This window comes from Pseudopipra pipra, chromosome 12, assembly GCF_036250125.1.
Source record: "Pseudopipra pipra isolate bDixPip1 chromosome 12, bDixPip1.hap1, whole genome shotgun sequence".
Taxonomy (NCBI): Eukaryota; Metazoa; Chordata; class Aves; order Passeriformes; family Pipridae; genus Pseudopipra; species Pseudopipra pipra.
The window spans coordinates 5,728,704-5,750,234 of NC_087560.1; the positions used below are offsets into that span (position 1 = coordinate 5,728,704).

Sequence of the window (21,531 nt, forward strand, 5' to 3'; positions counted from 1 at the left end):
CAAGATGATCTTTCACTGTCCCTTCTAACCCAAACCATCCTGCAATTCTATGATCTGCTCTATCCAGGACTTAATGCTTATTTTAGAAACCCCCCCAACTTACTGAAACTGCAATAAGAACTTTACATTAGTTCCTATTTAATTGCATTACTAAATAAGGGTATCAAACAGTGGGAAAAAAGAGACTTTTGTGGAGGCTTATTTATCCCTACCATGGCTCATGGTTCAGTGTTTGGGAAAAAATTTCCTGTTGCTCCAGCTCCTGAGGCAGCATGAGGTTTGACTCGGCAGATACCAGGGAGCTGCATGATTTGGTGTTGCAGAGAGGGCAATGAAATCCCAAATCCATCAGCATCTGACATGGGAATGGCAAACAGGACACCCTGCTCCCTGCTAGCACCATATTCCTGCTAGTAGGGTGAGCCAGTTGGGAAACCAAAGCCCTCCCAGGCCCCCTCCTCTGCAGCCTGTCTGAAGAAATAGCCACTGGTTAACCCTGTTCCAGATCACAGAATCATTAGGGTTGGAAAAGACCTCCAAGGTCATCAGTCATCAAGTCCAGCCTTCAATTGAATCCCACCATTCCCACTAAATCACACTGTGCAGTGCCACATCTACTCCTTCTCTGAACACTTCCAGGAATGGTGACTCCAACACTTCCCTGAGGAGCCTGTTCTGATGCTCAACCACCCTTTCAGTGAAGAAATATTTTCCTAATATCCAACCTGAATTGCCCCTGGCACAGACTGTGGCCATTTCCCCCTTTCCTCCTATCAAATGCTGAGTTTTGTGTTCATCTCCCCATCCCATCTCCTCAGTGGGCTGGGATACGACTGTGCTGCTCCCACATGCTCCAAAAAAGTCATATCCCCGGGGCAATCTGTATTTTTAGGAAGAAAGATCAACCCTGACCAGGGAGCTGGATATTCACAGCAAACAGCTTCCGTAGGCACGTGCCATCTCCTCCCTGAACAATCAGCTCCCCTGATACAAGAGCAGCTTGGAGTGAAAACACAACACCTGAAAACAGAGAAACTCTCCAGGGAATTGGAAAAATCTCCTTTCCCCTTGTTTATCAGGCTTTGCTCTGCCTGTACTACTGGGGTTTAACTTCTCTGAAACCATATTAAAAAAGTCAAAAAGCGGAGGGCACACCATTCATCCTCACAGGACAAAACTGTTATCAGAGACTTGCATGCTCAGATTTCAGCTTCTCCTTCCTCCCAGACATAATTACCACCAGTCTGTGCAAGAGAAATAGCTGCTATTTGAGCAAACAGGAGTTCTTAAAGGATAGTGACAGGCAAAAAGCAAGAGGAGTTTAAAAAAAAGGGTAATACAGCTCCTAGAAGGACGTTACACTTAATAGTTATCAGTACATGTGGCTCGTTGCCCAAATTCTTAGTTAACCAGCATTAACAATACATGTATTATTAAAAACAAAACAGCCACTCACCTAGCAGGTGTTGCATTTCCACAGTTAAAACTTAATTTCTCTGTAAAGTGACTTTTTCAGAAGTGAAATCTCTTCTCCAAAGTACATGCTATGAAACTGTACTTTAATCACAAACCCAGTAGCACTAAAATTTTGAGAAATGTGAAAAACAATCATGGAAACAGGAGCTGCAGCCACAGCACCACCAGGGGCAGCAGGGGAGGGGGGATTCTGCCCCTCTGCCTCATTCAGGTGAGACTCCCCCCCGCAGAGCTGCCTCCAGCTCTGGGGTCCAACAGCACAAGGACGTGGAGCTGCTGGAGTGAGTCTAGAGGAGGCCACGGAGCTGCTCCAAGGGCTGGAGCCCCTCTGCTGTGGAGCCAGGCTGGGAGAGCTGGGGGTGTTCACCTGGAGAAGAGAAGCTCCAGGGAGACCTTAGAGCCCCTTCCAGTGCCTAAAGGGGCTCCAAAACAGTCCCTTGGACAAGGGTCTGAAGTGCCAATTCAAGGGGGAATGGCTTCCCACTGCCCGAGGCAGCATTAGATGGGATACTGGGAAGGAATTGTTGGCTGTGAGGGTGGTGAGGCTCTGGCCCAGGTTGTCCAGAGAAGCTGTGGCTGCCCCATCGCCAGAAGTGTTCAAGGCCAGGTTGGACAGGGCTTGGAGCAACCTGGTCTAGTGGAAGGTGTCCCTGCCCATGGCAGGGGGTGGAACAGGATGAGCTTTAAGGTCCCTTCCAACCCAAACTATTCTGTGATTCGGGCACCAGCTGAATAAACCCAAGAGTCCTGTACCTGGAGGGATCCACTACAGCCACTGAACCTCAGCCTAGAGCTTGGATTACAAAGCAATTCAAATCTCCCTGGGGATCCTGACATTTGCTGTTGGGGGGGAGGTTGAGAATGCAATAGAGCTTTTAATGTTATGTCACTGTAAGGATCCAAACCTATCTACAGCTGCCAATTATACTCATGTGCAGGAAGACGGGAGTTTCCGTCCTTGCCCTTGGTTTCTCTCCACCTCTGGAGTGTTATCTCTGCTCCTGCAAATCAATAAAATGTCTCTGATGTAATGCTGAAACCAAACTACCCGTTTACTGAGACACACCATAAGTGAGCTGGTTAATCTTCACACTGTGGAGAAGCAGCAGTTTGTAGAGATGCAACAACCCAACCTCAGAGTGAGAGACTACACAGATTAATTTAAGATGACATAGATTCTGAACAGGAATCTACAAAGATACTATCAATAGTTACTTGTTATAACCCTTTGGTTACAGGAAGCAATACTGGTGCTTCCCCCACCTCTTTTAAAACACAACCATTGTTTGGTTAGGACGACTTAAGAGCCCAATGCACTGAGCTCTTGAGTAGTCCTAAACAAACAATGCATTAGTGGAACCATCTGTTTGAGTGACCAGCTGCAAGATGAGGTTAGGAGACCAACAGTCCATGAAAATTCACGGGCTGCTGGGCTGGCTGAGTGCAGCCAGATGGCCAATCCCACGCCCTGCTCTTGCCAGTGAGTCTGACACATGGGACAGAGCAGGGAGACTGGGATGGGGCTGGAATTAGGGCAGTGAGGTTAGAGAAGGATGTGGAATCAAGTCTGAGTGCTTGGAAAGAGTCTCACCTAGCACTTTAAAAGAGTGTTCTAGCTTATGGACAAAAATCTGAGAGCAAGATTTAGCAATTCACACAGTTAAGAAGATTTGTTTTCACCTTAGGCAAGACATTCAGCACTGAGAACAGTCTTCATTTGTTGGGATTGTTCAAAATTTGCATCTTTGGCCTCTCCAGTGTATTCCCTTTGACTTTATGCAAATCAAAATCATGTTAAGAGTTACATCTTCTGAGTCAGAAGCTTCAGGTAAGGCAGCTCGACACTTGGGAAACGAGACAAGCGCACGCGTTTCTCGAGCCAGGGTAAGTTTTTACATATTTATATTCCAGTGGTGAAATGCTAATTTGCATAACGCAGGCCACTAAAACGGTTACTTCTTACCTAGTCTGAGTTCTCCAAAGTTCCCACACCCAATCTTCTTGCCCACTCTGAAGTTGGGTCCCACCATAAGAACGCCAGAAGATGCCGATGAGCTCGGTCGAGAACCGTGCCCGCTCCTTCCTGGCATTCCCTTCGTCGTCCGCTGCCTTTCATCCTTATCCCTATTAGGATGGTCCATGATCTTAGTGAAATATCTCTGCCAGCAAGCTGGCAGAAAGGATTTGGAGTACACACTCTTCTCCTTAGAACAGAAATTTATATCCAAAAGTATCAGTCAGGGTTCAAGAGAGTCATGGAAACTCATGGAGTTCTTTTGGCACCAGATCCAGCTTCTTAATGCATCTTGATAATGTACCAAGGGGTCGATTATGTTCTTGAGAACTCAATAAAGGCAGGTTACTTTTGGTTTCTTACCTGGAGAAAAGAAAAAGGATATATGAAATAAAAATCATTACTTTAAAATACCAAGAGAGAAAAGTACAACAGGGCCAATGTCCAGAACTTTCCCGGCCTGAAGGAATTTAACAGCTATAGAAGAACTTTATCATTGTATTGACAGTTTTCTGATAAAAAGCCCCAACCTTATGAAGAGTTCTCAGTGCTGTCCATCCACTGCTTGCTCTGTGTCCCCTCCCTGGAAGTGTTCAAGGCCAGGCTGAACAAGGCTTGGAGCAACCTGATCTGTCCCTGCCCATGGCATGAGGTGGAATGGGATGAGCTTTAAGGTCCCTTTCAACCCAAACTATTCTGTGATTCCGAAACAACGTGTGAAACACCACTTGCGATTCAGCACCACACAGGCCCACACAGGAGAGCTGGAGATGTTCACGTACAAGAAATTATTTCACATGACCAAGCTTTGCTCGTCCCTCCAATTAATTCAAGATTTAATACTTAGAGCTGAATACGGATAAGCAGCAAACGTCCGTTACCAGCAAACTGGATGAACTGCTTTCTCATCAGAGACATCTCCACGTCCTTCAGGTGCCCTGCCCAGTGTAGACACAAGCACAGTTGTGTCTGCCCTGTGGAACCGGCCTGCAGGAGCACTGAGGAGGCACTATCAGATATCAGAAAAGCACTTGGGCTGGACCCCACCCCAGGCCATCCCTGGGCTGGCTTCAAAACAAATCCAAACCAAAAAGTTTTTGAAAAGGACAGTTAGTGTAACTACAGAATTTTGCTGTGGAACTGTAACCTAATGTGAAGATGACCTCCAGTAGCTGGTGGATTTAGGTGCTTCTGATAAAATTTAGAAAGCTAAAGCTGGAGTAGGGGAAGTTTTGGTCTTTATCTCTGCTGTGGCAAGAGAAGTAGACACAGACTATTGCAGCCAAATGTTTTAACTTTCAGTTAAACTACATCTTCCATGTGATAAAACATATGGGTGTGGTACTTGGAGACATGTCTTAGTGGTTGCCTTGGTAGTGCTGGGGGAACAGTTGGACCCAATGATTTCAGAGGGCTTTTCCATCACAAACAATTCTATGATGCTGGAGTGCTTCTAGGGCTGGATCCCTGAGAAAGAACACAGGAATTCCAGGAGCAAAAAACAGCAGCACTTTGGAAAACACACTTGATCCCACCAAAGCCAGAGAGGAGGATTTATTTCCCCAGGAAACTAATTATTTTCATCAAGGCTGGATAATCCATGAGCAACAACTCCAGACCTCAGAAAAGGAAACAGAAAGACGTCTCTAGCAAGAGCACACACCCTGCCCAGTCTATCCCTTGCTCAGCACATCTCAGATGGGACAAGCAACTCCGTTTTCCTCAGGCAGGCCCAGAGTTCCACCACGCGTTTTCTGGCTTGTGAAATAAGATGTTACTGGTTATGAGCTCCTACGCCTCCATCCCTCCCCCGCTCCCGATCTGGATGAGGTCTCCCCAGGGAGAAGGATGAAAAGGTCACGTCTGACAGTCTGCAAACACTAAACATCCTCTCTCAGCTGAAAGCCTCTTGCAAACAGGAATTCAGAGCAGTGATGGATGAGTGAACCAAGCGCTTGAGAACCTCTTTATTAGGGCCAAGCCTACGAGCAGAGCCCAACTCTCAGCATATGGGATCACACACAGATCTCACACTGTAGTTACTATGTATTTAAAACAACAGCAGTAAATATGGCATCAAGTATGGCCTTGGAGGACTAGCAAAGCTCTCAGATTTGGAGGAGGAGAGGCAGAAGAATGAAGACCAGACTGCAACCTGAATTCAGTCGCATTAATATTTAAAGGCTGCTCAGAACACCAGGACGATTTCCTGCCACGATTCAAACTTCTTCATAACGATTTCCCTTCCTACCTTTCCACCCACTCAGCAAGATTGCTCTTCAAAGTTACTTCCATTTGAACAGAGCTGCTTGAAGATACTTTCCTAATGGTGACTCAGCCCAATTCCAGGATTCATTTCACTACAATACAGTTGGAGACACAGGAACAGTTATTTAATGAAAGACACAAGGCTTGAAAGGAAATCACTTGAAGCACAGTTAGCTAAATAAAAACCAACAGCTCTGTGTCCTACACACTTCCAAACACTTAGACCCAAGATCTAAGTCACGACCTCACCTCCATCAATAAAACCGCAGTGTCACAGCTACAAACCAGGTTCTAGATGGTGTTGAATCATAGAATGGTTTGGGTTGGAAAGGACCTCAAAGCTCATCTCATTCCACCCCCTGCCGTGGACAGGGACACCTTCCACTAGACCAGGTTGCTCCAAGCCCTGTCCAACCTGGCCTTGGACATTTCCAGGTAGCACTGGAAGGCAGCTGCTGTTGGTGTTGAGATCAGTAGCACAGTGCAGCGTGAAGGAAGTTTTAATCACTTTACCACTTCCTCGTTATGGCCCAGACACTGCTGAGAGCCTCCTGGTTTCACAGGGAAGCCCTTCAGTCTGAGAGCAGTCATAGGATAGGACAAGTAAATGAGAGACTGGTGTGAAGAAGTCAAAGCCACCCTCGTTCCTACCCTTCCAAGGAGAAGCTCACTTCCCTTGCACTCAAAACTTCTTTGATCTCCTTGAGTTACTCTGGAGACCCTTCCAGAATATGAATGAGAGTTGTCCAACTCTTGGTTTGTGGCATGATTTCAGAAATCTGTCCAGTCTGAAATGGTGAATGGATCCCCTCTACTTCAAATCAAAGCAAGCAGATCTAGTCTGGGTCTGTGTGTGGTTTTGATCCATGAAAGAGTCAATACATGCCAGAAATCAAACTGCAAATGCCTGGCAGATAGAGCAACACCCCAACAAGCAGCCCTAGAATTCCTTTTTTCTTCTTTTAAGAAGAAACCTTCAAGAAAGCCCCATTTTCTGTTAGGATGGGTGATGTCACCCTGCTGTCTACAGACACAGGACCTCAATTCCTCAAAGCAGCTCCAAGATCATTGCTTTAGGACAAAGTATATGCCTTATCACTGGGTTTTCCAACACCCACCCCATGTGCCTGTGTAATACGTCTGGTGAGTCTCCTGATCTGGAGAGCGCTTTCCAGACAAGATCTGCTACTTCCCACATGACTTCAAAGTCAAAATCCTCCAGGACTCTCAAATGACATGTTATAAACATACGGATATGAGCTCATCAGCTTCCACCCTCAGACTGTGTAAAAAGTAGAGCCTTCAGCAGCAGAAAACTTTGCTGGCTTTACCACAGATTGGGATAAAGGGCTCATCCTCTGGAAAAGGGACAACAGGGAACAAGGGTGCAGGGAACGAGGAACATGTGGAAACCAGGACATATATGATGTGTTCACTCACGTTCTCAGCATCTGCCAACTCGTTTTATGAGCTTACACCCCTAAATTTAGAGGAACAAGCTGGCTTTGTGTCCTCTGCCTCACTGTAACAGGAACAGCTTTCGAGGTGTCACTGCTCTGCCTTTATTAAAACACAATCAGTAAACCCTTTGCTGACAGCTCTGCTCTCTTCTACAAGGACACAATCCACTGGCTTCAGGTCCCTTCACGCCTTCTCATCCCATTGCCTCATCTCCTCCCTTTCACGACATTCCATTTCTTATTCTGCTTCTGTCCTTCCAACTGGCCCCAACAAAATTTTTCTTTTTCCAAAACCATCCTGTTACTCACTCCTGGCAAAGCCACTGTTCTACTAATGAGAAAATAAAAGTTATGAGATCTGCCCTGCTCCTGAGGAGAAAAACGAACAGATAACCAAATATCCTATCTTAGAGTCACAGAATCATCAAGGTTGGGAAAGCCCTCTAAGAGTCCAACAGTTAACCCAGCATTGTCATGGTCACCACTTCCCCTTGTCCCCAAGTGCCACATCCACATGGTTTTGAACACTTCCAGGTATGGTGGCTCCACTACTGCTCTGGGCAGTCTGTTCCAAAGCTTAACAATGCCTTCCATGAAGAAAATTTCTCCAATATCCAACCTAAACCTCCCCTGGCACAACTTGAGGCCATTTCCTTTCATCCTGTCCTTGTTCCCTGAGAGCAGAGCCCAACCACCACCTGGCTCCATGCTCCTGTCAGGGAGTTGGAGAGAGAAAGAAGGTCCCCTGAGTCTCCTTTTCTCCAGGTTGAGCCCCCCCAGCTCCCTCAGCTGCTCCTGGTGCTCCAGCCCCTTCCCTGGCTCCGTTCCCTTCTTTGGACATACTCCAGCCCCTCAATGTCTCTTGTCATGAAGGACCCAGAACTGACCCCAGGATTCAAGGTGTGGCCTCAGCAGTGCCCAGCACAGGGGGACAGGCACTGCCCTGGGCCTGTGGCCCCACTATTGTGGGTATAAGCCAGGATATTGCTGGCCTTTTTGGTCACCTGGGCACATGTTCAGCAGCTGTCACCAGCACCCCCAGGTCCTTTCCTGCTGGGCCATTTTCCAGCCATTTATCTCCAAGCCTGGAGCATTCCATGGGGTTGTTGCAACCCAAGCACAGAACCTGGCACTTGGCCTTGTCGAACCTCATCAGACTGGCCTTGGCCCAGCAATCCACCCTGTCCAGATCCCTCTGCAGAGACTTCCTGCTCTCCAGCAGATTGACACTCTTGGTCTGACCTGGAAGAGGACTCTGCTCTTGTGCCTGGCTATTACACAAGCCAAGGAAGGAAGGATTCAAGGCTGAATGCTTTCTCCACTTAGCCACAAGAAATATCTTTTGGGTTTTTTTTTGCCTTTTTCTCTCCCACTCAAGAGCTTTTTGGTTATGTGGAGAGTTTTCTACCAGGAGATGCATTTCATGCCTGTACCCCAGCAGCACCTCCACACAGAGGAGATCAGCATTTATCTGTGCTTCTCCAACCAGCACTAGACTGACCTGGTTTCAGTGTCCTCAATGTTGTGCAAAACAACAGAAAAACTGAAAAAGTAGGTCAAAATTCTCTGTTGCAGTTTCAAGCTGGGAACAGCACTGACAAAGCTGGTTGCAGACTATGGCGAGCAGGTGCACGTCACGTCAGATGCCCCACACTTGGGAGATTCCTCCCAGCCTTGAAGGCTGCAGATGCCTTTCAAACATTACAAATTGCTTCTGTTGAATCATTTGACCCAACAATTTAATCTTCAGCTTCTGCAGTTAGTTTTGTTTAGTGCTTCACAGGCAGACAACAAGGAGGCACACAAACAGTATTTAAGTCTAAATTGCTGGGAAGAGAGAAAGATGAACAACTGTGGATCACTACACTCATTCCTGACTCATGAATGCCCAGGACTGTCAAGCTGACATCCCCCAATTACAGTTTTTATGGACAGAGATGAACCCAAACAAACTGATACCCTTTTCCATCTGAGAGAAGTGAACTTTGATGAGGTCTTTTCCTCGAAGACACTGAATGTGCTAAAACACATTAATTATATAATCCTCAACTAAATATGATGGCAAGTTCCTTTTCCAAGTAGGTCTTGGTTGATTGTTTCACCAAGAGCAATCTAAGCATTCATTCTCTAAGTTCATTCCTGAACTTTGCTCTCAATCCCCTCCACGCAAGCTCAGCAGGGAAACCAAGAATGCTATGGAGGGAAAAAGAAATTTACTTGGTAATTTAGTTCTTTCACACAAGGAGAGTCAAAACAAAGTATAAAGAATTTTCCAGGGAAGTGGTTTGTGTGACTGAGCTCGATCCATCGACTTCTCTTCCCCAGTTGAGTCCCAGCCAAGCACATGCCAGCAGCCACAGATGCATATTCCTATAGATGTAACAAAGCACTAGAGACCATAATCTGTCAGAAAAAGAGGGTTAGTGCTGTTTATGAAGAGGTGGATTATGCTAGAGCAGCTAAGGAACAGTTGAATGCTCAAACAAAACAAAAAAATCCCCTAATGAAACCTGAGCTCTGCATATTTTCGGGTTTTTTTTTAAGCTGGGCAGAGAAAACACTGAAAAGCAACTGCCAGATCAGCTCCCCTCTATCTTCTGAGGCTTGAGTACATCAGACACCATCCCTCTGCAGAAAAGCCTGTCAGAGAGCCAAACCCCTGCTGTCAGCAGCACCAACCAACGCAGGTGCTCGGCCCACACACTGAGCCCGCCCAGCACCAGCCCCAGAGCCCTCAGTGCCCTGGGGTCCTGCAGCCCCTGCCATGGGAGGGAACCCTCACACCAACAGCAGTTTTGAGATCTACCCTCCTGACTTTACAGCAACCGACCGCAGCTTTACAATCCAGCGTTCAGAACTGTAAAGGTCAGAAAAGACCACCAAGATCATCAAGTCCAATCTCTGAAAGGCTTCTCAAAGAGCCTGGTGGTCAGGATCTCAGCTCTGCTCACAAAACAGGCTGTGTGAAGCCATGTAAGATCAGTTTCCAGCAGAAATAGATATTTATGGGGATGCTACAGAGAAAATGAGGAAAGAACTGGCAGCAGCAAAGGGTCTGCAAGAGACCTGGGGCAGGATGAGAACCTTGCAGACATTCTCTTCTCTGATATCCAGGCATCTCATAGACCTGTATTTTTATTTTCATCTTCAAATACCAGGTCACTTAACAGTAAAAAGAGAGGTGCAGACGTGCCTACGCCATCCCCTTCCTTTCACACAACGGATTTGAAGAAGAAAGGGGAAAAGATGACTTCTAGACAGTCATGTACATCCATCATCAAGGAATGACCCATGCCAGGAGGGTTCAGGTGCATCCATGGTGGCTGATGGATGTAGTCTGCTGGTGTCAACAATGATGAGCAAGTCCTTTCCAAAACCACCACAGCAGCCCAGTCTCTGGAGCAGCCTTGGATCACTGGCAGCGAAAGTGATTTTGCAGATTTACAGCCTAATGTAACACAGGTGCACCTCAATCATCCACGAGTGTTTTATCTGCACATTGCCTGGCAAGGAAAAGCAGCCCGGAGGATGAACTGCAGACAGGCTCCAAGAGCTTGAAAAGACTGGTGAATTTGGCAGCTAAACACAAAAAAAGCCCCAAAAACCTTTGCAGTATCCAAACCATGAAGTGCTTCTTTTCTGCTTTCAGAAAGGAATGCAAGTATCAAGTTCAGAGCCAATGCAGCTCTCACGGTGTGTGGGGCAAGGAAAAGCCTCCTATTAGAAGAAAAGTCCTTGTGAAGTTGAGGAGATGAGATCAAAGGAAACCAAAGACCCCTTGATGGCAAGGGTGGGTAGAAGCTGTGCTAGTGGAACTCAGCTCGAGACGACAGGCAGCCCTGAGGTGCTGAGAGGCCGTGTGTCCAGGGGAGCCCAGCATCCAGGAGGTACGTGCCTCCCCTGTGGAAGGACACATTTGTGTCGAGTGCCACCCAGTATCCATAAAAAGTGTCATTACAGAACAGCAATGAGGGGGTATTCAGATGGAGCCTCTCTATATCCCAGCTTGAGAAGAGCTCCAGGTCCTCAGGCTTGGCTTGGAGTTGCCAGATGGGAACAGTTTGCCTCCTTTCTGTCCCACCAATACCCAGGGCACCTCAAAAAGCTGAAGACAAATAAGGAGAATGGTTTCTTTGTTACCTCAGAGCAGAAGGACACCAAACCTCCACCAAGTCTCATACCAGCTCCTAAAATGAGCTTCAGACACCACAGGCAAGATTCAGGATGAGCCATTAGATGCTGAGCATTTGCACCTAATGGCTCAGGAGATAGGAGAACATCTGACCTCTCGCAGCACTGAGCCCTAAACACAGGAGTAAGGGCTCTCTCAGTGTCCAAGGGTCACCACAAAGCAGCAAAGCCTTGGAGAAAATTCCACTTCCATGCAACAGGAGTGAAGTTATGAAGCTGCATCAGAACGAGGTGCCTTCAGAAAAGGAATTTCATGCAAGTACCTAATTCAGTGCAAGGGTTTGGGCATCGAGTGCCAAAGGAAGATTCAGCCCAGCTCAGGTGTGTCCTGCAGGGATGAACAGCAGCCATCAGCCAAAGGACAACAGGCTGTAAGAGATGTCCATGTTCTTCTGTGATGCTGAGTATGACCCCACAAGAACTCAAGCAGCTATTCTTCACCACCACACAGCCTCATACGAAGAGAAGATGAAAAGAGAAACCCAGAAGAAGGGAGCATGTCCACAAACAGTTTAGGTGGGTAGAAGTCACAGGTACACTCTGTGCAGCTAAACTTTGAGACCTGACCTGGCGGGCAAAGCCCAAACGCCCCACAACAAGCAGGGAGGAGGAGAACTCTGCAAAGTCTGCGTCACTCCATCCCACAGACTCTCGACATTGCCCAACAGGCTCGACTCCGTGTTGCTCATCACCAGAAACTCCTCCTAAGAGCTGGGGAACGAACTGGAAACACAGTGATGTAAGAGATGGTGAGCTGGAACAGCAGCATCTCTTAAAAAAATAGTAATGGTGATGCCAAAAGGAGAGAGATGGAGTGTACTAAGGGGAAACACAAGAAGAGTTGATACTTCATTATTTAATGTATATGTATTTTCATTTTAATGCCTGAACTTCACCTTCTCCTTATGTGAAGATACTGCCTTTTCCAGCAGTCATGGAGAGAGGATCAGACCACGCTGTCACCTCATGTAATGAGACATTTGGCAGGAATTCAACTGACATCACCTACATATTTTGTTTGCAACTAAACCATGTCTTGAAAAAGAAACTACATACCTAAGACCTGCCAGGGGAGAGAAACCTGCCCCAGCCTTTAATGTGCTGTTTATTTGGAGGCAAATTGCTGTTGGACAGGGGTGACTGACCTCTGCACCTGGTTACAAGGTTTAGAGCACAAGGGAGTTGAAAAGGTAAGAACCAAGATTCCTGAGTAATAAATCCTGCTCGTTTGGGCTTAATAAATATGTTGCTTCAGACTCTGCAAACAAATCTTACCTGTGCTGCCAGTGCCCTGCTCCCCTGCCAGCACCTTCTTCTCTCCCATTTCTGTTTCTGGTAGAGGAAGGTTTTGATTGGGATAGATCATTTCCATTAAAAACTGACAGAGATTGATATTTAAGGCACTGTTACACTCAAAGCCTGAAACCTTCTGCAGCAATTTGTCTTCCCTTCCTGCTATGGGATTATAAAAACTCCATGAAGTCAACACTGCAGCCCCACAACAAACTGTCGAAAAAACCCACCTATCCCACAGGGCAGCATCCTCACAGCACATAAAGAACCACCCCTTCCTTTTTCTCTGAGATTTAGGATTCCTTTGTTCAGATCTCCCAGCTCTGTGTCCTGATGAAGCAGTTCAGCTGTCAGAAGAAATGGATTCGGATTGAAAGATGCCAGGAATTACCCGCAGAACAAGCAAAATACCCACTGGAGAAGCACAACTCCCTCGCAGGAGGGCCAGAAGACGTTTAGATCCTGCGTCCTGCCTTTCAAAATTTCATTTATTTTATTTTTCTTCATTTATTTCTAAACAAAGCAAAGGTTGCTCTGTTTGCTGGTGGAGGAGCTGCCTCCTCCCCAGTGCAAGGTCCAGCCTCGGTTACTGGTTTCATTCTGTGCCTGCCATGGCTACACCCACACAAACCTCATCCATAAAAACCTGCACTTCCTCGGCAGAGCAATCAGGCACCCTAATCCCCAGATACACAGTCAGACAGTTGCGTTTGTTCACAGAAAGTAAATGTTTGTGCCGAGTTCCTTCCTCAATCTGGCAAGGAAGTGCCCGGAGCACCCGCCCGCAGGGGGAAGCCAAGCAGAAGCCATTGATACTCCAGAGAGCAGCTACACTGCTTTAAAAAAACATAATACTTGAAGGTTTCTGTGGTTGGTTGGTTTTCTAGGGTTTTTCTTCCGCAAATCTCAAGGTAGGGAGTTGTCAGCGCCTTAAAAGCCTCCGCGTGCTGGATGGGTGGTTTAGCTTCTTCCAGATTAACTGGAAGCACCCTCCAATACCTGTCATTTTTCTCCCTGTGATTCTCAAGTGCATATTCTTTCTATAATCACCCTGAGATGAGGTCCATGCACTAGGACAGGCGAGGCAGCATCAGGGGAAGCAGCCACTCCACATCAGCATCCCTGTGAAACCACTCGGCACACCGGGACACGTCAGGGTGGCACGAGCAGCATCAGAGATGGCAACAAACACTCTGGTTTCTCACAGTGAAAGTCTGGAGAAGCTCTAGAGGTGTTTTCTGCCTGTACCCATCCAGCCTTCACGCACCATCAAGCTCATCAAATTTCCCTCCTTAAGCTCCCAGTGATGGGGCAAACTTAAATTTGTGAGGGCGCAGCCTGGTTATGAGACATCACCATCCCTTCCTTGTTCACACTCTTCTGAACACAGGCTGACAAACAGGGATGCTCAGACATCACCTGCCTTTGCACCACGTGATGGAGAATGTGCCCAAGAGGTTGTTAATGCCTGCAAGGACATCTGGCAATCCCCAAAATCCCTGCATGTCAAGAAAAACAGTATGAAGCTGTGTCAGGGGAGAGTTAGGTTGGATGGAAAAGGTTCTTCCCCCAGAGGGTAGCTGGGGACTGAACAGGTTCCCCAGGGCAGTTGTCACAGCCCCAAGGCTGCCAGAGCTCAATGAGGGTTTGGGCAATGCTCTTAGGGACATGGTGGGACTGTTGGGGTGTCCTGGGCAGGGCCAAGAGTTAGACTGGATGATTCTTGTGAGTTCCTTCCAACTCAGAATATTCTATGATCTATGATATTTCAAGCCACAAAACTAACTCCAAAGCCATATCCAGCTTCCACAGGACATTTATTTTCATTATCAAAGCCAGATATTCACCGATGCTGCTGTACCAAGGCCATGGCAGCAGATTTAATTCACACCAACCTCTGCCACTGCCACTGATAACGCTTTATCTGCACCTCAGCACTGTCCCACCACCTGATGCTCATCCCTCAGGTCAATAAGGCACCTAGGTAGTGAGCCACCTTTCTGCCAGGTCACCTCACCATTTTGGTTACTTCCATTCAGATTTGAACTCCCCAGTGCCAGAAGAGGATTCCCACTGAAGCTCTTCAACACCCTGAAGGACGATTCTTGATTCTCAACCCATGGTACGTCCAGCTCTGAGCAAGGATAGCGCGTGGCAGGAACAGGCAGTGCTGACACAAATGTTCAAGCTCATGATGCATCTGATGGAGCAATGTCAGCTTAAGGAAATGGCCTTCAAACCAGCAGGGAAAGAAGCTGAAGACATGTCTCAGTTTTGGAGAGGTAATTTTACATGACAGCTTTTCCTGCTTCCCTCCTTTCCCTTGTGTTGAGGACTTTGCACAGGTCATGGCCTGGCTCCTCTGTTTGCTGTAAACTCCAGACATGCCCATGTAAAGGGAATATTGCGCCAAAATAAACAAATCTGCCACCCACCTGTGGTCCAGAGATCTATTAGGAAGGAAGGGCAACACGCATACCACTAAAACTATAAATACCCTGGTATGGACAAGAGTGAAGTCCTGTGGTTAACAACATCCAGGATTTTCCTCCATTCCCCAAGGAATTACTTATGTGTTGGTACTCTCCTGTTTCAGAAATTTCTAACCTATTCATGTGTTTCACAGGCTGGCTTGGGTTGGAGGGGGCCTTAAAGACCACCTCATTCCACCCTCTGCCATAGGCAGGGACACCCTCCACCAGATCAGGTTGCTCCAAGCCCCGTCCAATCTGGCCTTCCAGGGATGGGGCAGCCACAGCTTCTCTGGCCAACATGGGCCAGGGCCTCACCACCCTTACACCCAACAATTTTTTCCCAGTATCCCATCTAACCCTGCCCTCTGGCAGTGGGAAGCACTGTCACCCAGGCCCTTGTCCGAAGTCTGTCATCCAGATCTCCTGGAGCTCCTTTAGGCACTGGAAGGGGCTCTAAGATCTCCCTGGAGCCTTTTCATCTCCAGGAAAACACCTCCAGCTCTCCCAGCCTGTCTCCAGAGCAGCTCCACCTCCTTCTGCTGTTGGACCCCAGAGCTGGAGGCAGCTCTGCAGGTGGGGTCTCACCAGAGCAGGGCGAGGGGCAGAATCCCCCCCTCCCCTGCTGCCCACGCTGTGGGATCAGCCCAGGGTTTATGGGTCCCAGCACACACAGCCAGGGTGTGTTGAGCTTCTCATCAACCAACCCCCCAGGTCCCTCTCCCTAGGGCTGCTCTCCAACTATTCTTCCTCAGCCTGTGTTTGTGCTGGGATTGCCCCAGCTCAGGGGCAGGACCTTGCCCTCGGCTATGCTGCGCTCCACGAGGTTTGCACAGCCCCACCTCTCCAGCCTATCCAGGACCCTCTGGATACCATCTCTTCCCTCCTCTGTGCCTATCACACTGCAGAGTTGGCATCAATCCCATTTGACAAAGAATTCAAAACCAAATTTCTCCCCTGATGCTAAAGCCAAAGAAGACCTATCCACATGTGTTCCCTCACCGGGGAAAACAATGAAGCACCAGCTCAGTTATGCAGTGTAACACAGAGGAATCCACATGGGAGAGGAGTCACTCATCTCTGTCCAGAAGAAAAGCTTCACAGCTTGGGCCTTATTAGATACTGGATTATCCAAACACTGAAACCACATTTCCTAAGCTGTCCTTGAAGTCATTTACTCTGGCAGTAGAGCAACAGAAGCTGTAGGAAGGAAGTGCAGCTCTGTGCTACTGTATTTCCCATCCTAGAATGACTTAAAAATCAGTGAAACTGTAGAGAGAAGCCTAAAGGTTTCTCAAGAACCAAAAGTGCTGTGAGATAAGACAACTTGGATGAGTTTGGTGCAGACAGATTAGCAAACACCTGATGGATTCCTTGGATTAGAGAAACCAAAGCCAATGCCCAGCAAGGAAACAAACAGTGAACAAGGAGTGACAATCAGAGGATTCCCTGGTCCTTGAAGCTGGAAGAGAAAGCTGTTTGTTCTACCCTCTCACACTCAGAGTTAGACTTCAGAGTTTTTATCTCTTAAAACAAAGCAGAGATGCCACATGGGTACTTGCAGAGATCTTTAGCCAAGGAAAGCACATCCTGATGATAATATTCCTCTGTCTGGCAACACATGGCCTTGGACTAATCCCAACTGGCAGATTCCTTCATGTCGAGCTGTAGCACTTATTTCACAAGCACCAATCCCACTGAGCAGAGAGACAAGAGCTTTTTCCATCCTATTAGTTTTAATATCAAGTAAAACAAGAAGTGGAGGTTTGGTCCCATGCAGGACTTGCCTCGTACCTCCTAACCATGGGAGAAGTCAGAGATGCCACCAAGCCTCTTTCTGTCCTCTGAAAGGCACCAACCTCTGATCCAAGTCCTTCCCCACCACCATATCTTCACTTAAATACAGGTTGAGTCTCTAAGAATCCCTTGCTGGAACCCTGCCTCCGTCAACCACAAATCCCTTTTAGGTACTACCTTAAACTCTATTTCCAAGATTAATTGCTCCATTACAGCGCCTGTTCCCCTTCCATGCCAACAACATAACCTTGAGAAAGCTGGAAAAACAAGCCCAATTCTTCTGCCTACAAGGCAATTCTTCCACAAGGAAAGGCAGCACCTCTCAATTGCATCTCTACACAACAGCCTGGTGCATCAAACATCACCTTTTGCGGTTGCAAATCCCAAAATGGCTCCGTATTCAGCCACAAAATACCCCTCTGAATCACCGCACGCGGAAGAAAATTCAGGCTATTTCTAGCTGAGTCTCCTCAGTCAGATTGTAAAAACTGGCACAAGGACATTTAAGATTTTTCAGGAGAAATTCATGCCCTGAGATTGCAGGTGTGAGGGGCAATCACATCTGACGCAACACCCCATCTTGGGTGGCCAGGTAGCAACATCCAGCCAAGACCACAGGAGCACGGGAAATGCACAGTGATGCTCTGTGTCGGAGTAAAGGACTGGGAGACTGTTTCATGACCTGTGATACCATCAGTGCAATGGTGCTGGACCGTTTTTCCCCACTTGGCTGCACTTCTCCTGCTTCTGTGAGAATCTGTGCAGCCTCCTGGTCCCTGCAGCTAACAGAATGGAGCTCTGCAGCTTTGTGTCACACGGGGCAGCTCATCTCCTCCTCGAACCCGTGACCTTCAGAGCTCATTTGAGGTTAACCACCATCCTTGTTCACAGCAGTAGCACTCTGTCCCCAAAGACAGCATCCCAGAAAAAGCAAAACTTGATACAATTTCAGCCAACTCGGACACCTACATTAAAAAGGTCTTTTTTACCTATTTTCCATTTCCATTGATAGGTGAGAGCACAAAAACTGGAAAGATATTGTTTTGTCACAGAAACTGGAAAGATATTGTTTTGTCACAGAAACTGCCCAGATTTGATTCTCATTCACCTGGAGAAGAAAGTTTAGGAGAGAAGGAAACTGAGGGCCATCTGACATCTGTCATCTGTTATAGAAAATATTAAAAATTGGACATCCCAGCACCTCAAGGCAATATTAAAACGGAAAATAAACTCTTAACCATGGTGATCTGGTCACTATTCTTCTGCAAACCTCTGCTGCTGCTTGAGGAAGGGATGACAACCACCATGCCTGTAGATATCGCTCACCATCACCTGCCAGCTGGCCAGGAAGCAGGTCAGATAGTCCCTGTCTGCAGTTGATTTCTCCTCTTCCCCAGGGCACACGTGCAAATGCTGCACAGCACAACCTGGGAAACCTCTCACACCAAAGGATTTCTGACAAGAAACAGGAGATGCCACTTCCAGGAGGCAGCACTTCTGGTGGCCCTTGAAATGCTACCAAATACACGTGACGATGCCCACGTATTCTCTGACCTCCCTTACACACTTGCATGCTGAGAAATCAAAAGATTATGCAGATTTTACAGCCCTTTCCAGGAATCATTCCCTGGATTACTGTGGTAAGTGCATGTTAGCATTAGGGTTTGGTTGTTTTAAGGAAAGGTCAGTTATACTGTACGACAGTTTTCCCAGTTCAGGTTCACATATAAGAAAGGAGCATATACCCGAATCTTTGTGGCAATCAGATACAAACCAAGGCAATTAAGCTGTAGTTTTCATGCTGGTGGGTTTGTTTCCCAGGAAAGCATCACTGAGACCAAGCATCCACGTACAGCTCAAAACCAGCTTTCCCAGCTCTGTTTAAACAACAGAGTTTGGGTGTGAGTCAAAGCTCCATATGTACAGTGCTTCAGAGACTCCTGGAATCATGGAATGGTTTGGGTTGGAAGGGACCTTAAAGCTCATCTTTTTCCCCTGCCATGGGCAGAGATGCCACTCATTAGGTCAGGTTGCTTCTGTATTTGATCTGACAGTCGCTCAGATACACGGGAACATGTTTAATATTCGATCACCTGCAAGTGCTGATGGGAAAGGAGTTCAAGATGCCACTTCAAGTACCAATCTCACATCCTACTACAAGAAAAGGACATTCAAGTTACCTCCTGCTTAAGTGATACCAAAATTTTGTGGTAGGCATATAGAACTTCTGAAAAAACACTAAAACGAAGTCTAACACATACCAAAATCCCTATGGATGATGATGGCTGGAGCATCCACACTCTGTCCTGAAGCATTTCCAGCACTAGGAAAGTCTTATTTCCAGCAGAAACACCTTTAACCTAAACCAGCAGACGCTTTGACCTCTGAAACCTTGAAACCAAACTCTGCAGAGCTGAACTTCTCTACCCAATCCATAGTTCTTGGGTACAGAGCTGTCACCAGTACCCCCAGTTAAAGATCAATGCATTTCCTCTTGAAGATTATCTGTCCAATACACACCTCCAGGTCCAAACTGCACAAGAAGGGGAGGCACAATGGGAGCAAGATATTCTTGTGGGGAAGGGAAATGGCACAGCTCTGCTTTGATTTTTCTGGTCTCTGCAGACATGGACAAGAAAACAACAGACTCAAAAATCCAGGTCCCAGATCATTCAATCCCAGCAGAGGAGTCCCTGTGCAGTCTTGTCCCATGCAGAGTGTTCCTGGAAGGACAGTGCTACCCAAACTCCCAAAATAGGGATGTTTCAGAGACAAGACCTGCTGGGACCTCCTCACAGTGCCCACGAGGACCACTCACACCAAGTCCACCAGTAAAACATTCGGACACTCTTTTTTCCCCAGCTGAAAAACTCAGGTAGGAGTTGGTTTCCCATGAAATATGAAATAGAGCCAGTCTAGCAAAACTAACGAGGACTGATCACAGAAGACCTAGAGATCCATGGCAGGATCCCCACGCTGGCATATCCACCAGACAGACTTAACCCAAACACTGCTAATTGCCCCAGGAATGCTAATTCTCCTAAGACAGCCTGACCTCACCCCCCCACTCCCAACAGTGCATTTGTGGAAAACCATGGAAAAGGCTTCATAGCGTACCACAAAAACCAGGATCCATCGTTGCACGAATGGAACTGCCAGGCTTGCAATGGGATTTTAGCAAGGAAATGGAAATCATGCTGACACACAATTGTTCCGCCCCCCCGTTCGCCTTCACACATTTCTCACAGGTCAATTTTAAAGAATTAAGTCTTGTTCAGTGAAACATCTGGTGGCTGTTGCTACAGGAAACCGACTATCTGCAACATTTGAGCAAAAATAATGAGTTACATAAAAGCCAGACTGCTTAAGCAAGGACAAGTGTTTTGCCAGTCTGTGAATCTCAAACCTTACATGAAACATTGTGTTTCATTTTTGGGTCAGAATACAATGAAGTGAACCCATACACACAACTGAAGGCATAAAGATTCAAGTTTTCTCTAAGTTCATGAGTACATAATCATGCTGTATTGGAATTAACCTTCTAGCCAGCAACTGTCCTAAAGATTTTCTCTAAACAGCAGAGACAGATGAATTACAGCTTAAAAATGGACCAGTTCAGCTCTAGGCACTTTCAGATTTAGTTCAAGCCAGGACAAGTTAAAGAGTTAGAGAAGAGGGTTTTGGTCTTTAACTCTTTGAGTCAGGAGTTCTCCCATACCTCATGGAAGAGTATTTTCCATTAATGCCCTTTTCCTCAGGGTTTCTTGGCATCTGGAGACCAACACCCACCAGTTGATTCTACACTGGGCTGAACAGGAGGAGTGATTTTGTGGGAGAAGCTGAGCAGGAGCTCTAACACATCACCATCTGTGTCCCCATGACCACCCAGAAGCCTTTAAGATCTTTGATGGGGGCTTTCCATCTCTTGGAGTCCCAGCACAGGAGGGGCAGCACTCCCGAGAACATCTCCAGCAGGCAGCTCTAATATACTGGAATTGCACTTCACATGGTGTACCTTTCTACAAATAGATATTGCTGTTCTTTAGGAGAGCTTCAGCACTTCAATAATCCAGAAGCCTGATGGATGACTAATACAACCAGAAAGCTCCGTGCACAGAAGGATATTTCAGCTTCCACACATCACCAGAGCTGCTCTTGGGATGCAGCCGGAGTACAGCAGAGGCACCTCCGGCTTTCACTGCTTTCCCTGGTTCTCACACGGGCTCCGAGGCTGCAGCTGCTGCTCCTCTTGCTCATTTTTGCCATCCAGGGAAAAAAATTTGCTCCTAAAGTCAGATTCCTCGAGCTGGACTTGGCTCATCGAGCACACTGAGGACACTGCGAGCCAGCTCCTCACTCGTGGGGATAACACACAACTGCAGGAGGGGAAGCACCTGGCACTGGCTCCACTGGAGCTGGGAAGGAGTCAGGCCAATGCACCTTGAGGATCCCAAGGCAGGGAACATGCAGGTGAAGACACAGACAAGTAATGGCAGGAGTCAGGGTGCTGCTCACAAGTGCAAGTCATGGAACGGGAAAACCATTTCATATTCTCTAAATA

General features: G+C 47.1%; 1 protein-coding gene across 3 annotated transcripts in view; it reads right to left on the reverse strand.

The window, feature by feature from the left end:
* CSNK1G1 (casein kinase 1 gamma 1) overlaps nt 1-21,531 on the reverse strand; it is a 99,356-nt gene that overhangs the window by 55,383 nt on the left and 22,442 nt on the right. For 2 of the 3 annotated variants that reach the window (XM_064668641.1, XM_064668640.1), the window contains exon 3: nt 3,440-3,853. In XM_064668641.1, coding sequence (XP_064524711.1) covers nt 3,440-3,617 — 178 coding nt within the window. In that variant the 5' untranslated portion in view covers nt 3,618-3,853. Of the gene's footprint in view, nt 1-3,156; nt 3,175-3,439; nt 3,854-21,531 lie in introns of those variants that run through there. The other variant, XM_064668642.1, reaches the window with a different exon arrangement.